A 17,856-nucleotide genomic window follows, 5' to 3' on the forward strand; every position below is an offset into this window, starting at 1 on the left:
GACTGGGGCTGAGAGCAGGGCAATGGAAGAGCACTGCAGCTCAGTCCAAAGGTCTGCCTCAATCTTCAGACGCCTTTTAGGTACAAACGTACGATGAGATCTACCAGAAATGGCATGACGCTTTGCTAGACTGCAGGAAACTCGGGGAAACTCAAAACTCCTTAAGTCATTTTTGTTGGTGAGTGCTCTTGGAGCACATTTTTAGGTAACTGTAGAGTTTTGCTGTCACCCTCTGTGACTTTCCAGAGGGGATTAGGACAGGCTATCTCAGTGACATGGCTGCTGTGCGCTTCTTCACACCTTTGCTGCATGCAGATGTAACACGAGGACTACATCTTCTTTATCCCATCTCTTCCAACAGCAACACCCCTGGTAGCCCTGTTTTCCATTTTTAAAAGTTGTGCTGCAGAACATTGCAGAGCTGACGCTGCATTTGGAAGAGGGCTCTCAGGACAGAGGGTCCTGAGATGCCACAGCCCTGGCAGGGCAGAGCAGAATGAATAACCAAGAGGAATGGTCACTCAAAGGAGAAAGGAGGGGGTTATTTTTTCTTGCCAGAACTGGCGTTTTTTGGGATCAGGTGTCCTTGTGAACACTGTATGATGTGCCTTCTCTCTCCATCTTCTCATAGCCCAGCAGACAGGAGGCATGCTGTAGTTCAGGGAGAGCTGTGGCACATAGGCCTGTTGTTACCCCGGGTACTCAGAGTGTAGGTGTGAGCAGTAGGAACATGTGTGCATGCTCATAGCTCAGCTCATAGCTCAGCTACCTCAGGTTTATGCATCTTCCCTCTACTTTCGATAGGCAAACAGATAACACATCTCAAAGGGCTGTAAGGAAAATAATTTTCAGCCTTGGAATTTCAGTTCTCCTTTCATAGCCTCTCTGCGAAAGAGTAATTGAAATCTTACAAAATATCAATGTTCATATTTGTCATTTACAATATTGTAATACATAGCATCTACCATCTAAGATGTTTATTATGAATTTATCACATGATAAACCTTAGTGTGTGTCATTGATAATCGTGGCTTATTAGAAGCAATGATCAGCTTGTTTAATACTCTCTGAGATACCAGGAATGGTCAGTGAAGCAGTGAAATGGAAATTCAATCACTCATTAATGAAGAGCTAGGCAGAAGTTAATCAGGTTCTCAGTGTGTTTCTTGTGCATGACTGTCATACGTGGCCCAGTGACATGCCCAGCCATGCCGTGACTCTGTTCTTCGGTAGCTTTAGCTGCTGTTTGTGGGACACAGTTTGTTTCAAAGCCAAAATTTAGCTTTCAGTTTGTCATAGGTTAGAATTTGATAGAGCCTGAGGCATCAACTTTGAGATACTTACTTGCTTTACTTACTGGTGGTAGCTTTAAAAATACTTTGCTCGTTATATCCTTGTTGGATTCCGTGTTATTTATTGAAGTCTTGCTGAAATGGTTTCGCTAAGTTATTAGTGAATGTTGAGAACAGTTAAGTAACATTTGCTGACCCGCCAGTTTTTTAGAAGGTTAATAGGACGTACTGGAGATCTTTTTAAGCTTGTGCTCTTGTAAACCTGTGATTTTTGATGATAATTTCTTGATGAATTTCAGCTCTTTAAAAAGCCACACCCACCAAAGCGTGTTAGAAGCCGACTGAATGGAGAGGTTGTGGGAACCTCTCTGCCCCCTGGTTCCACAAGTGACAAGATCTTTTTCCATCATTTGGACAACCTGCGGCCATCTCTTGCCCCAGTGAAAGGTAAACTGTAAAATAACAGTAATTATTCCTGTTTCTTTGCCAGAACGTTCAGAGTTTCAGGAAGATTGTCCTTTCCCATATTTTGCTTAGTTCTAATGTTCTTAATGCCTGCACTTTTGGGAGAAAGACAAATTTAATGTATCCTAATGCTGTAAGATTATGTTCTTAGCTACTCTAGTGTACTTGGGAAGCACCAAATCTGTGCCAGTTTAATATACCTTTTTTAAAATAGAGTGATACAATCGGGCCGAAGCACCTTTTTAAAGTTTTATTGTAAATATGCAGGGTACATTGCTTCTGGGCCTCAATTTTTGCGATTTTCATAGCAAAAGGATTCTTTATCATTGCGCCAAGAAATACTGAGAAATGGCATGAAGGGGTGGTGTTGGTAGCTGCACTGAGACAAAAAAAGGTGGTTTTTGACTTAATATCTGACATTGGACTGAACAAAAGTTAATTGTCCTGTGAGGCAGGTAAATGCTATATAGAGTGGTTTCTTTCCTAGTTGATTAAATGAGTCTGTGCCTGCTTTAAAGAGAGGAGGGCGTACTACTACCCAGGACATAGCAGGGCTACACTAAAACAGGAAACTAGAAAGCACTTACCTATATCACAGAATCACAGAATCATCTAGGTTGGAAAAGACCTTGAAGATAATCCAGTCCAACCATTAGTTATATACTTACAAAGCTTGGGGAAAAACAGGTGGGTCACCATGGGCTGTAGTCAGGAATGTGGCCTCTGGGAATGCTCGGCCAAGAAGTTGGAATCGATACCGAGAACTTACTTGTACTTTTGCCAGAAACGGTACAATCACTTTTAATGACCACAGACATCTTGTCTGAAGAACACCTTGTGCAGCATCACAGGTGAGAGAGGAGCTATTTGTGATCCTCAGGGATCAGATTCTCACCGCTCCTGGTGATGCGTAGCCTTGCAGAAACAGGTATTTGTATAACATAGCAAATAAATACAGGCATCCTGCTTTTGCAGAGCATCAGGTATTTAAGAGGACGAGATAGTATTTGTCTGTGCTAGCAATAAAATATAACCCCATCTTCTTGTCTAGAGCTCAAGGAGCCTGTGGGACAGATCGTGTGTACTGATAAAGGCATTCTGGCAGTAGAACAGAATAAGGTTCTCATCCCACCTACGTGGAATAAAACTTTTGCCTGGGGCTATGCAGACCTCAGCTGTAGACTGGGTACCTACGAGTCGGACAAGGTTTGTAATCTGAAATTTGTTTCAGTGATGAATGTACCAAAAGCAATTAGTACTCAGTAGTGAAAAAATCTTAACAATGGAAATATATTTCACATGTGAATGAAATAATCTTGTACTGCGTGTGTTTTATTGCTCCCTATCTGGTGCTCTTCATCAGAACACTAGCAGAATGACATAAACTGATTAATAATAATAATAATAATTTTTTACCCGGTATGCAACACATGAATGAATTAAATCTATGCAGCCAAAGCTCATCTCTCATGTTCTCTCGGGAGGCATCTTATGGCAGAGGCTGGAATTGCTTCTGTTTGAGGAAAAGCTCCATAAGGGGTGTCTTAGTTACCTAATGGTCCAGCGTGCAAGGTGGCACTCAGGTTTTTATTTTTACCCTACCAAACACTAATTCTTGCAAGTAATTCTTCTTTGTTTTCTGTATTTTTAGGCAGTAATTGTTTATGAATGTTTGTCAGAATGGGGTCAGATACTGTGTGCCATTTGCCCCAACCCCAAACTAGTTATCACTGGAGGAACAAGCACAGCGGTGTGCGTGTGGGAAATGGGCATCTCCAAAGAAAAAGCTAAAGCACTCACTCTAAAACAGGTAAAATACAATAAGTCTGCCTTTTACGTAAACTGTGTTACAAAAGCAAAGGAATTATGAAAGAGGTATTGCTCACAGAGTAAGGTGTGAAACCATGAGTCCGGCCAGCCTTTGGAGAACTGAATAGTCGAGGTACTGATCTGCATTAAAAGTGGGCAAAATGCGTCTTTAAAATTCCATAGGTTTTAATGATAGTTAATCACCAGGAGCTTTTTGGAGAGATGGGGAATTTGGTAACAATGTTAACAAAATGATACAGGTGTGCTTTGTGAAATCATCTGCTTTATTATAGCATTGTATGTAAAATACCCCCATCTGAAAACTCTGTCAGGGAGGGCAGTGAAGGAGACCGGCTTAAAGGTTCATTTTCCTTTTCTAATTTTTTTAATTACTTTTTTCTTTAAATAATTATATATTTAAATTGCACTTCTGTGCAAAACTTTGCTCTTCTGGCAGGTGTGTTTGTGGAGCAGAGTATACTTGTTCAGGATCACCTTAAGTTGTTCTTGCTTTGTTAATTCAAAACACCAACTTTTAATCTTAACAAACAAGCACCTGTGCTTTAAAGTCAGTTGCAGCTAAGTGCAGAGTAAGTCTTGTGTGTTTACTAAGGGGAAAAAAAAAAAATCCACCTACAATCAAAGCAAAAAACCCCAACTAACTCAAAATATCCTAAAAGCTCTGTATCATTGTTACAGGTAGCTAGGTTGTTAAGCATTACTGTTCATGTTAGCATCTTAATAGCAGGACTTTTTCTGGAGGAGAGATTACACTCAAACTGAAGAGAAGAAATTCAGAGAATTATTTCATCGTTTCCCTTGCGCAGTCTCCAACAACTGTCCAAAGCTGTGTTTCCAAAGTGTTTTACTTAGGAACAGTGCAAGATAAAACACTGCATCTTGAATTTCAGGGCAGTGTATTAAACTTTACTGTACTTTAGCCAATGATTTGTAGTTGAGTAAGCTGCAGTAATCTGACTGTATTCCAGTCTCCTGTTACAATGGTTAGGTAAAGCCTAAAATTTAAAAGCAGTGTCTAATACAAGTAGATGCTTGTCATTTTCTGCTCCTTCCAATTGACTTTCCCTTTTTGGTTGCAATTCTTTCTTTTTTATCTTTTCTCAAACATGAACAGAAGTTTATACAGGAGCCATTTTGTACTTACGAAGAATTTCTGTTTTCAGAATGTAATTTCACCTGCAGCCTGGAACACACACTGGACCTATAAATAGGCTACTGATGCAGAATGGGTTGGAAATTTATTTTGGGGTTTTTATTTCAATAGAAGGCTCTATAATGTTAGACCCTTGAAATTTGGTTTTGTGAGAGTTCTTTTTAAATGGAAACAAATGTTACTCCTATCATGTTCAATTATGAAAATAGTTGCCAACTAAATACTTGTAGGTCAGTTGCATCTTCTGATATGTAAACATATTCATGTTTACATCATCTGAATCTTTTCAGATAAGTGGGTTTAATGTAGTAATTTTTGTGATCTCTCCTGATTGCAGCTTGTTCCTCCTGACTTTTGTTTTGCAGGCGTTACTGGGTCATACTGACACTGTCACGTGCTTAACAGCATCTCTAGCTTATCACATAATTGTGAGTGGGTCACGGGATCGCACCTGCATCATCTGGGATTTGAATAAACTCTCTTTTCTAACACAGCTTCGAGGTCACAGGGCTCCAGTTTCAGCACTCTGTATAAATGAATTAACGGTAAGAAGCAAATACCATTCACCAACGTGCAGTGGGAACAGTAGCAAGAGTCAGAAATTGTTAAAACTGAAGAAAAACAAACTAGGCTCTCCTGTTAGTTTGGCAAAACTTGTATAACTCAGCTGAAAACTAATTAGATGGTTTAGGGAATAATTTGCATCTTTGGTCCAGAGATGCACATGGGCTTATTCCATCACAGCATCTTGATCTCGGAAGGGCTTATTAACAGTGCTGACAGCAGTATGGCTAGTGTGGCCTTCAAAGTGGGTTGTCAAACCTGCCACAGGAGCGAAGAAAAGATTTTGATATGTGATCTCGGTTGTCTTCTATTCTCTTACACTTAATTTAAAGGAAGCACAGAATACTGTGAATGAAGCCACAGTGACGATTGTAGCAGAAACAGACGTCTCCTAAAAGCTCGTCTGCTCCTATAAGTTCCAGGCTGCCATTTATCCAGCTCCATCATTTATCCATGCACGTCAAAGAATTTGCCTGAGTTAAAACTTTACGTAGCTGGTCCATCAGGGCTGGATGGTCCATGTTGCAACTGGAGCAGATGTAGTGGTTGAAATCGAGACAAAACAGGGCTGTGATTGAGGGAGGGGGTACAAGAGGCACAGTTTATTAGCTGCTAGTAAGTAGTCCAGCGGTTGTAGTGTTGCCAGTGTTTCAGACTGCAGCTCCTGTTTCCCCTCTGCACTAGTTTGGACCATCTCTTGCTCTTTTCCCAATAAGGAAGCAAATTAAATTTGAGGTGGTACATGATTGTGAAAAAGCGTGGAGTCAGCATGAGCAGAGTCTTTGAAAACTTCTCAGGGAAAGTACTGAAAATATGCTGTTGGATTGTTACACTGTGAAAAGTGGAGGAATTGGTCTACTCATGCTGTAAATACAACAAATAGGTTGCTACTAAGTCTGGTTTTCTATGTACTATTTTAAAAAAATGGATATCGTCCTAAAGATTTCTTTAGGTGGCCAAACTCAGCTTGAATAGAACTCCCTGAAAATTGCCAGCCTTGGTGTCTGAACTTAGCTTATAAATGAACCCGGCTTATATTTTTGCTGAAGAAAACCTGAGACTTGTATTGAAATATGGACATGTTTGTCTTTGCAGGGGGATATCGTATCATGTGCTGGCACTTACATCCACGTATGGAGCATTAATGGCAGCCCCACCGCAAGTGTAAACACTTTCACTGGCCGAAGCCAGCAAATAATGTGTTGCTTTGTGTCAGAGATGAATGAGTGGGATACCCAGAACGTCATAGTAACGGGGCATTCGGACGGAGTTGTCCGGGTAAGTACCAGGAATCGCTGCTTGGAAAAATAAAATTATGCCTCAGTAGTAGTTAGAGAAGTCGTGTCTGTCCAACACGGTGCCCTGGCTGGTACCGAAAGCTGTCCTGCTGTGCTCGGGTGCTCCACCGGAACAGTGAGTCCTGCAGGAAGGAGGGAATCCAGCCTGGGTGGACGGTGCAGGCTGCTTTTGGTTCTGGAACCAGCTGTGCCGTTCCTGCACAGGGTGGTGCACTGTATCCTGTCCGCATGTTAGAGGGACATTGAAGATTCATGGAAAACTCCTTCAGTGAGCTGTCATTCCTGTGCAGTCTCTCTGTTTTCTTTCTCCTTTTCGATGCACCCGTTGTGATGTGGGAACTAGCAATAGTCAGCAACACCCATTTCCCTTCCTGCTTTATTTTGGTCACCAGCTTTCATGCCTGGAGATTGTAGTTTTTGTTCACCGTTTTTGTTCTACACACCTCGAGACAATTCATTTTGCTGTGTAGAAAGGAAAGAGGAACTTCGTGGCATCTCTGATCACTGTGAGTCTGACCCGACTTCCAGTACGTTGCTGTGTGCAGTCCTGGGGTCTGCCTTAACCAAAGTCTGCTGGTCAGATTGCTATGTGAGTGGGTTTTGTTACAGTTTATTAGCTGCTAGTAGTTTAATAACAGTTTCTTGTGCTGTTAGTTAACATCTTAGTTAACCAGCTAAAATGTTAAATAACAGCCCAAGACATGTTCTCTTGTGATTCAGACATGAACACAGATGTCCTCTTACGTGTCTAGCCCCCAAAACCAGGGGTTAGTATGGAGATGTGACCTGCCTCTCCTGCTACCAGTGCAGACACACCGTTCTAATAAGCCATCTTAACTCTATAAGTAGCTCAGAAGAAAGCTGAGAGTTCAGTACAATGCCACTTTGCTTATCCCCTGTCCCTCCAGTTCTGGCGGATGGAGTTTTTGCAAGTACCAGAAACACCAGCTCCAGAGCCTGTGGAGATGCTGGAAATGCAAGAGGATTGTCAGGAAGCACAAATAGGTATGTCTCCTGACAAGTGCTTTGTATTTGCCTTTTATCTATTCTTCGCTATACGTAGGCAAAGCCCTGTGGTTATGCAGTGCAGAATGGAGGATTGGGGTTTTGTCTCAAAAGACAATAGACATCCGGTGGGCATAATAAATAAAACATCTTTGCTCACCACCTTGCTTATGGTAGTTTCATACTGCTAGGAGTAAGAAAAAGTCATGCCTGTCATAGCTTTTTTTCTGTGAAGATTGAACTTTTCTCTGTGTGGTTCTGCTATCAGTGAACTCAATGGATGCTACCGTTGTCCAAAAGCTAGATTTTTTTTTTTTTTCCCAAATGGATTTATAGCATAACAGCATCTACTGATGGATCAGTATGCTGTTTAGACAAGCAATGCTGGCCATATCATTTTCCCTTGTCGGACAGTTTTGGCCTGTGTTTGATGGGCGTTTCTTTTAGCTGTCTCATCTTCCTATTGCCTTCTTCATATTGAAGATATGATCTGGATTTGGATCTGGATTGCATGATACTCAGTAATTATTATATAAATACAGCTTCTTTTTTCAGTGGCACTAGGAATATCAATATCTTCGGCAGCTGCTTTTTTTTTCATTAACAAAAACCTGTTATTAACAAATCTGCATTGTGTTTCTGGGTCAAGTGGAGTTTCAGCATAGCTGACTGTGCTTACTCGTGTAAGTTCTGCTGATTTGGTTTTGTTAACTTGAGCATTTTTTTGAAAATTTACTCATTGTGTCTATCATAGCCTACCTTAGACTATCATAGGAAATAGCTTCAGCTAAGGAGTGCTGTTTTCTGACAGACCAGTGCAAAAAAGATGAGTAGTGGGATTCCTGGCAGGAGCTTTGAAACACCTGCATGCAGTTTCCCTCTGGTCGTGCTGTGGTGGTACCTGTTGAGTTGTAGGTAGCGCAGCAGCAGATTAGCAGATTAGGGGAAAAAGTGGAGGCTATAAACAGCCCTGCTAACAACATCTTCTCTCCCGTTGGGTGAATCCAGGGCAGGAAGCCCACGAAGAGGACAGCAGTGACTCCGAGGCGGATGAGCCATGTATAGGCCAAGACACGAAGCTGCAGGAGAGCCAGAGTCAACCGAGCAGCACCAGCCACAGGCCGAGGTCGTCATCAAACCGAGCAGCAGCAGCGTGGTCAGCAGACAGCGGCTCTGACGACTCCAGGCGTTGGTCAGACCAGCTCAGCTTGGATGAGAAAGATGGCTTTATCTTTGTGAATTATTCAGAGGGACAAGCAAAAATGCATCCCCACACTCAGGTTAACCACCCACACCCCAGCTACGCTGAAGCACGGCACTACAGCAAGCTTAAACCAGGTAAAAGAAATTGGGCACGCTTCCTCTGTCAGATAAACGTGCTGACCCATAAGGCAGTCTAAGAGCTCTGTGTGCAGCTTTGAGCAGGGTTGGCTGATAAATTCCAAAATGTCCGGTGAAGAGAAAAATTGGCGTGTGAAAGGTTGCATGTTGTTCAAGCTTTTCCTGAGAAGCTGTGGTCAGTTTACCCTGGCCAGCAGCTAAGCTGCTCCCTTGCCACCACCACCACCACAACCCCCTGCAGTGGGATGGTGGGGAGAAGAGAAATTAAAAAAGCAAGGGAACTCGCGAGTTGAGGTAAGGATAGTCTAACAAGTGAAGGAGAGAGGAAGACAAAACAAGTGATGCAAAGACAATCACTCACCACCTCCCGCAAGCAGAACGATGACCAGCCAGCCTCTGAGCAAATGGCTGCCTTCCCCAAAACCCTTCCTCTCAGTTTTATTGCTGAGCATGATCTTACACAGTGTGGAATATCCCTTCGGTCAGTTGGAGTCAGCTCTCCAGCTTCTGTCCCCTCCCAGCTTATCCCACACCTCCAGACTCCTGACGGGGGGTGGAGGGCAAAGTGGGGAAAAAGAGAGAACCTTGACACTCTGCAAGTACTGCTGAATAACAGCCAAAACACTGTATGTCATCAAAATTATTTTAGTCACACCAAACACAGCATCATTTGAGCTTTTATGAAGAAAATTAATGACATTTGGAAATCTGAGTCTTGACTTCAAAAATAAAATCATTCAAAAAAAAATAAAAAATTAAGTTATCACAGTCCTGTCGTGTCAGGCTTTGGTACAGGGTTTCTCTGTGTCATGTCACCATTCTCTGCAGCTCCGAGGCTCTGTGCATTGTTTTGTAACCTCTCCTTTCTTACATGCATTGGGAAGCAGTTGAAAAATGAGTTTTCCCTGAGTGAAACTTAAGTCATAGAGAGTTATCTCTGGGGGGAGATTTTTTTCTTTCTGCAAAGTCACACGTACAGGTAAGTTGGGGAAGGAGGGAACAAAAACAAGAACAAGCAAATTTGCTTTTTCCCCTCCTACTTCTCACTCCTTTCCAGGATACAGATGGGAGCGTCAGTTGGTGTTTAGAAGCAAACTAACTATGCACACAGCATTTGATCGCAAAGACAACGCACATCCAGCAGAAATCACTGCACTTGGCATCTCTAAGTGAGTAGCTCCAAGTGCTTGAAAACATTTTTTGGGTGTTGTCAGCGGGAGGTGGTATGAACCAGCCATTGTTCTTCAGTAACGCTGTTCTATGGTGCTTCTGTTTAGAGCAGCCTTGTTCAAGGACTGACTTAAAAAAAAGTACTAAAATAAGTAGACTTATTCAGCTGCGTTATGTTACATAGAGTGTTGTTACAGCTCTGCTTGTCAGTCAGACCAGGCTAATTTAGTTACTGTGCCAGTAGTTGAACGTTTTACATACTCTGACATGTAAAATCCGTCATCAGTGTCTGCGTGTTACTGTGCCAGAGTTGTTGCAGAAATGCTTTTGCTCTTTTCTCGCAGGGATCACAGCAGAATTCTGATCGGGGATGGTCGAGGCAGAGTGTTCAGCTGGTCCGTAAGCGATCAGCCTGGCCGCTCTGCAGCTGATCACTGGGTGAAGGACGAGGGGGGAGACAGCTGCTCAGGCTGCGCAGTCCGTTTTTCACTCACGGAGAGGCGTCACCACTGCAGGAACTGTGGACAGCTCTTCTGCCAGAAGTAAGCCAGCCAACAGTCTCCTTCGGGCTCTTTTCCATACAGAATTTTAGGCTGGGCAAAGCTGTTGCATAGCATGGAACTCTGCTGAAAGGCTGAGGTTTCCCTTACCAAACCAGAACTGATGAATAAAAAACATCAAAACTCTCAAAAATTTCAGGGGGGGATTAGAAAAGACAAACCAGCCCCTTTATAAATCCAGTTAACAGACAGGTACTGGGAGAGAATGAAATCTGCTTGCAGCTTTGAAAACCTTCCTGTCGCCCATCTGAGAAAAACTCTAGACAAGTGAGCTTAGCAAAGAAAAAAACCAAACAAACAGAAAAAAATCCACCACCCATAACTCCTTTTGCAGCAACTAGTTGTTCTTGTCAGTCTACAAGCAACCTGGTCAAAAGGTAAACTGTGTGCAGGACTGTAAGGATGATGCGGCCTCAGACAGGACAGTGTGTGACACAGAGGATGTACGTGAGCTCCCCTTACCCAGGAGCTGAGGTGGGAGTCTCTCCTCTGGTCCACTGGGTCAGAGACGGCATCTCTAGTCTCATCTCTGTAGTTATACTTTGAGTCTAAACTGGTGACAACAGCTGTTTTTAAGCCACCTCTCACTCAGAGTCATTGCACTGAATCTGTGGTGATCGCACAAGTTAAATTCTACTTCTGCCGCTGCATTGCATTTTTTTTGTCGAGATAAGTTTGGACGGGTCTCTTGTATTTGAAGTCACGATGAGAATGTCCACACCCGGACAGAAAATGGCCGGGTTGGGAGAGGCCCCCGTGTTCACAGCAATGTTTGTTTTCCTCTACAGGTGCAGCAGGTTTCAGTCCGAAATCAAGCGTCTGAAGATTTCCTCCCCAGTCAGAGTCTGCCAGAACTGCTTCTACAACCTGCAGCATGAGCGGGGTTCAGAGGAGGGGCCCAGAAACTGATGGGGCCCTGGCCAACGGAGACCCCGTCCAGCCCTGCCGTCGCTCCAAGAACTAGTGAGAGTATGGTGCAGTGATTGGAAGGGATTAGAATATTGTCTGTTTACACTTAAGTTTATACTGAGTTTTAAGCACTAAAAGTGAAAAGGGATCATTGAATTGATTGGTGTTGACAGAAGGTAAATGAGGCTAAGAGTATAATGAAGTGAAGAGCAAGGCCCAGGAGGACGTGATTAATAACCACAAATCCAATGGAACTGTCAACCCCTAGACCTGTGTTGACATGGCTATCGAGAAAATCCTCACTTATCCTAAACACCCATTCTTGTCTTGTTTTTGTAGAGCTAGTCATCTTTATTGGGGGGAGGGGGTGGGGAAGGCTTTTTAGAAGATAGTTGTAAATCTGCCTTCTTCGCAAGCAACTGTGTATATTGTAAATAGGTATAATGGCCTTTTTATCTAAATATGAACTTAACTGCTTGTTACATGGGACTTCAGATTAACCACTATACTTTGTGTGGCATCTTTATCTCATCTATCAATTTAAATACGAATGTTTAAAAAAAAAAATCAAAAACTCAAAGGCATTATGCGTATTTCTGTTAAAAATCCAGTCTGTGCATGTTTGTTCTTTCAGTTGCCCACAGTATCTTAATTTAAGTAAGGCTATTCATAGAATTACATGGATTTTTTCAAAAGAAAACATTTTTGAGAATAGGACTTGGAGTATTTTATTCTAGCTGTAAGATAACCAGGAACTAAATTGTACACTTGTGTTGCATTTTATACCAAACTATTTACCACCTCAGTGTTGTTCATATTTAATAAGGCCTCTTTTATACATATGTCAGAGCTGCAGTTTTGTTAATTACCTAATGTTCATTAGCAGCTGATTCATGCAGTGCAAGAACCAGCTTTTACCTTCTTTAGTCAATAGCAATTGGCTTGCTTTATAGGTACAGAATGAATTCCTTGTGCGTAAAATTTAACCGCTGTTGTCCTGTAGCTTGTTTGCAAAAAAACTTTTTGGAACAACAGGCATTACTCTAAAACAGGGTGATATTAGTCATGTCAGAAATGCTTGGAAGCTATCTTCGTGTTTCGGCACATGGCATCAACTTGAGGACGGCAGTAGATTTCCATGATGGTTTTTAAGTTCCAATATGAATTTAATTGCAGTATTTTTTTACTACTCTGTCATTTATTTTGCACTACATGTGGGATGAAGTAGAGACACTGATATCCACTGGGATTGGAACACGTGCATCGGGTAGGGCCATGGACTTAATTTCTGAATGAGGTCTTGCCAGTGGGTTTTTGGTTGGGTGGGGAGCGGGGTGGGGGGCTGGGAGGGCAGGGGGCAGGCTGGTGTTCAGTTTGGTTTTGTTTTTTAACATATGTGTATATATTTTGTAAATGGGTGACAAACTGATCTAGATCTAGGTATATTCACAATGGATTCTTTTACATAGCGGTAAGGATACGACCCAAACCAACAGACGACAGGTGGCCCTGCTTTTGCTCTGCCAGTACTTCCGTGAGTGTCTTCACTCGAAGGATAATCTCATCATCTCACTCAGAATGGTTTGGGCAGGCTCTAGCCCTGGAACAGCCAGTGGTTAAATCCAGCACTGGTGTTGGCATCACCCCACAGGAAATGCCAGACCCTCTGTGGTGGCCTGAGCTCCTTCCAGAGGGTGCTGAGCACTGCGGGGGCACACCCGTCTTCTCTTGATTTGAGCTTCTAGTGGTGAATAATTTGTTAATCCTGACCACTTGCTATTTACCCTGGTATCCCATGTTTATGCACTGAAGGTTAAATATGTATTTTAATACATGTTTGTTTATTATGTATGTGCTGGTCTGTAAAATGAGATCTATTCCTGTTTTGGTATGTATACTAGGTCCCCAAATGAACAGGAAGGCTTCTCTAGAGCCCTTGCACACTGTTGAGTAAATGCAGGTTTGTTGAGATTAGCTGACCCAAATAGATCCCTTTGGATCCAAAGAGCGATGGCCACGTAGCCACGCTGCAGGGCTGCCTGACAGATTTGTCCCGAAAAGCAAGAAGAGGTCCTCAGTAAGCATGTGCAGAGCACTGGAATTTCTGTGTTCAGCTGTTCTCTCTAACGTTGCCTTCACCCTTCCCAAAATGATGCGAAACCAGCATAGTTCAGCAGACAGGCTCGTGGCCTTAACCCTTTCAGTTGGAAGAAAAGGCTCTTTTGACAACTTTTAAATGCCTTTGAGTCCACAGAGTTTTCTTCCCCTTGCCTCCAGATTTTAAACCAAAACCAAATTTAAGGAAGTCTTCTTTTCTAGGGACTGGAACTTGTACAGCCACGTAATTAAACCCTAATCCAAACAAGGTTTATGACAGTAACACCGATGTGATCTAACCACTGAAGCAAGCAGTTGGCATATAGTACTAACGCGGGGTCGTGAAGGTGTCAGCGAAGAGGTAGTTGACTGCACTCAGCTACGTGAGCACGTTGTACAGGGGGTGTTCTTTCAATGCTGCTTTTAGTACGCTGCCAAACATCATCTTCTGATGTCGGGCAGCGTACTAAAAAAACCAAGGTCATTATTCTTTACAGATTCTGTAGTGTAGAGGTTAGTCCCGATTTACGTTTTGCAAACAAATCACCACAGCCCTCTGACTTAATTCTTCGGTTGCGCTGTTCCAAAACCCACGTTCTTGCTTGTAGGAGGTGGAGGGGAAAAAACACACCTGCTCGTATTTCCTCTGGCAGCTGGTGCTGTGGGCAACTGTTTTGTTCACTTGGGAGTGGGTTTTTTTTTTTTTTTCCATTTCTTTCAAGCTTGCTTTGTTTTCCATGTAAAAATCTGTTGAGCAAAACTATACTCACGTACACTAACATTAGTAGACTGTATTCTCTGCAAGTACCTCACATGTCTTCTCCTGCCTTGTTCTTTGTAGTATACTTACTCATGTATTCTTAACATTCGTATGTAGTGTGCAACTGTAACGTCATGCTTAGGAGAGGGGGTTGGCTGCCTCCAGCCGACATTCATCAGTTCGATAGCAAAACACTTTAGATAAGTTATTTTGCACTTTCTTATGTATAAAATTGGTAGAAACTTATATTTGCTTTGTATCATTTAAAGACTCCTTTTGTTTCAGTAAATGAACTGTGTATAAATACTTATGCAGTTAAAACTGTTTTTAGAAAGTATTTTTAATTTCAGCAAGTTTGGTTACTTGTTGCATGACTATTAACACAGCTGACTTTTTGTGTCAGTGCAATGTATATTTTTTTTGTCCTGTTATTAACTTGTAAGCCCTAGTTAAATGGCCATTTATTTGTACAGCATCAGGAGTAAATTGAAGATAACTGGCTAAGACTGGAGTGTGGAATTTTGTACTATATTGCAGAATCCAATATCTGTTTTTTGGTGGTTACGTAAAAGGCCTGACGATTTACTATCTAGTGTGCAATCTGTGATATCTGAATGTTCATTGTATATTTGTCTCCAATGCAAAAAGGTAGAGTAACACAATTACAACAATACATGATTAAATGCAATAGTTCAGGTACTGAAGTATTTTTTTCATTTCAAATAAATACCTGCTATTTACCACCAAAAAGCTGTTTTGCATTTGTTGGAAAGATGCAACATTTGCAGCTGAATAAACGTTTTTAACATGGGAGTGGTAACTCATGAGTAACATGTTTCTGTATCGTCCTGAGGAGTAAATTTCTATTACTCGTTACAGTTTCTGAATGCAAGGACAGTCATCCACCATGATGCAGTGTGAGATCATGTGTCTTTGGTTACTTTTTTTGCTTTATAAGTGTCACTGTAGAGTGTGAAGCCAGCAGAATTTCATAGTGTGTAGAATAGGCTGTACCAAAATAGAGAAAGCATTCAGAAAAGAATGATTTAAGTCATGCTGGGTAGGGATGGTGGAAGAGGAGGAATTGTCTTCCCCAAGGAGAGGATGACAGCTAGAGCAGAACTTGACCTTACCCGCTGAGAAACAGCCTAAGATCCCCAAATGTTGAAATATTTTACCAATTCTTCAATCCTTTTTTTTATACTTTTTCCTAAGATGGTAGTGCTAAAGGCTGGGGGTTTTCATGTTGGCAGTTAATTACGTACCAACGCTGGTGGCTAACAGTTTTTCTCTTAACTAAAAACCAGGCTTTGATGCAGTGGGACCTACCGTGTTCTTGGCTGAGGAGCACCAGGCATTGCGTTCTTGGTGTTCGACAGTAAGTGATTTCTTTGGTTGTAAAAAAAAAAAAAAGGAACTTCTACTGATGAACTTAATTGTCTGTGCATTTAACATTGATGCCTACCGTGAACTGTTTAGGGTTTTTTGGTACGTTGGAGTGTGCTTTCAAGCAGTAGTTATAGAAGCAATTTTCATGGCTTTCCTAAGCCATATCTTGGTTTTACAGCATCGTTTATGTCCACTTCTCATAGGTTCAACTATTTCTCACTCAGGAATTTCCATATTGTAGATCTTTTCATACACTTAAAAAAAAAAGTTTTCTCTTTAACAGTTGTAGGGGAATTACTGTCTTTCTCAGCACACTTGACAGCTGCAGCCCAGCGTGCTCTTCGGCTGCCACGGAGCAGGTCACAAACGAGCTTCACCAAAGCATTTTGGAGGCAGTAAACCCTGCGGAGTGTGGGGGGCGAGGGCTGTCACGGCTGCCCGCTCTCTGCGGGGACAGACGCCCTCCTCGCAGCAGTTCCTGGCCGCTCTGTGCAGCCGGAGGGTTCGGTGTGTGCTACTTCAACCTCATTTTCCCACAGGCAAAAAAAAGAGTTAGCTGCTGTTTTGCTGATTAAGGATACCAACTGAACTCGGACACCAGAGTGAAAAGAGCAGGCGTATTTTACTGGGGATAGCTAAATAATGTAACAGAGTAATACAGAAAACATGCAGTAAGAAAAGGCAGAATAATGCACTTAAAGCAAACAAATAGGGAAATACAGGGTAATGCATCAAATCATTACTACGTGAGAGAGAGAATAGCGATGAAGAAAGATCCCTCACCACTTGCACCCGTTACCATCATCCAGACCCGCAGGCGCTGGGCAGCCCCAGTTACAGCGAGGATTTGCAGAGCCTGTCCCGGCAAGTGGGAAACCCTACACAGTGCCTCTACCCGTAGCTGAGGCATCCAAAGTCACTGTGAGCGGGTCCAGCCTTATATACCAAAAATCAGCAAGCCAGAATAGCTGGCACCTTTGTTTTGAGCAGAAAATCTCTGGTTTCATTCTCCTGTTGGATTCCACCCAAAGCCTGGCCAGGGCTCAGGGGGGAAAACCAAGGGAGTTTCTAACAAGGCCAAACACTTGGGCTCTCAGCCTTGAACAAGGCTAAATCGGGAAGTTGGATACATTCTCTCAGCATTTCATCCTCACTACTGATTATATTCTGTCCAAGCTGCATCTTTCATTAACGAGCATACATATTCCACTAATGATTACATACTAAGTCAGCAGCTTCGGCTCGGGGCCTGTTGTTCAGGCTTCAATACTTCACCACTTCAGCACTTTTTACATCAGCAGAGGTGGTTTGTTATAACCCAGCACAAGCCCTACTAGCACAGTGGTTATCGGCTATAAAATGTACAGGATTCATCTACAGGTCAGCTCTTGGGCCTGTTGCCCAAGCCTTGGCACTTCAGTCGGTGAGTGGCAGGGCAGCTCACCAAAAGCGCAGCAGCCTTCACCTCGAGCTGCACCACAGCTCCCGCCAGGCAGAAGCACCTCCCCGGGGCCAGGTGTTCAATTTAGCAGCTAAAACAACTGGCCAGGCCTTCCAACACGTCTGCTGGGTGTGTCTGTTGTTCATGGAAGGTCTGTACCTGGTTTTGGGAGGGGGAGCTGTTAGGAACTAAAAACTGCAGCAGTTCATTCTGTGATAGCGCCACAGCCAGCTCCGTTTTACCACGTTTGAGGCTGATTTGCTGTGACCAAATTGTCTTTCATCACGGTTGTGATGATTTTCCCAGTTCAGAAAGGTGAGGTTTGGAGCCTGCTGTCTAGGCTTGAAGTCTTTCATGCTCTGTGCCATTATAAAAATTGCAGATGTATTTTTAAAGAATTACTGGCAGTGGAACGTGCCCGTCTCCATGTCAGGATGTGCTGTCGATTCACCCGTGAGGTCGGTGTGCCACGCAATGCAGAGAGGGGGACGGGGTAAGTGAGCACGGAGATGGGGCTGATGTGTTGGGAGCCAAATCCTGCCCGGCCTCCCTGGGGCACCTGAGTGATGTTGTGTTGGATGC

At 42.8% G+C, this 17,856-nt stretch overlaps 1 protein-coding gene across 7 annotated transcripts in view; it reads left to right on the forward strand.

Annotated features, from left to right (window-relative positions):
• WDFY3 (WD repeat and FYVE domain containing 3) overlaps window positions 1–15,264 on the forward strand; it is a 187,167-nt gene extending 171,903 nt beyond the window's left edge. For all 7 annotated transcript variants that reach the window (XM_074823816.1, XM_074823815.1, XM_074823819.1 and 4 more), the window contains 10 exons: window positions 1,592–1,739; window positions 2,809–2,963; window positions 3,409–3,567; window positions 5,106–5,285; window positions 6,400–6,582; window positions 7,511–7,607; window positions 8,616–8,945; window positions 10,006–10,117; window positions 10,463–10,660; window positions 11,467–15,264. In XM_074823816.1, coding sequence (XP_074679917.1) covers window positions 1,592–1,739; window positions 2,809–2,963; window positions 3,409–3,567; window positions 5,106–5,285; window positions 6,400–6,582; window positions 7,511–7,607; window positions 8,616–8,945; window positions 10,006–10,117; window positions 10,463–10,660; window positions 11,467–11,587 — 1,683 coding nt within the window. In that variant the 3' untranslated portion in view covers window positions 11,588–15,264. The remainder of the gene's footprint in view (window positions 1–1,591; window positions 1,740–2,808; window positions 2,964–3,408; window positions 3,568–5,105; window positions 5,286–6,399; window positions 6,583–7,510; window positions 7,608–8,615; window positions 8,946–10,005; window positions 10,118–10,462; window positions 10,661–11,466) is intronic.
• The last annotated feature ends 2,592 nt before the right edge of the window (window positions 15,265–17,856 follow it).

This window comes from Strix aluco, chromosome 4 (genome assembly GCF_031877795.1).
Source record: "Strix aluco isolate bStrAlu1 chromosome 4, bStrAlu1.hap1, whole genome shotgun sequence".
In the NCBI taxonomy this organism is placed as follows: Eukaryota; Metazoa; Chordata; class Aves; order Strigiformes; family Strigidae; genus Strix; species Strix aluco.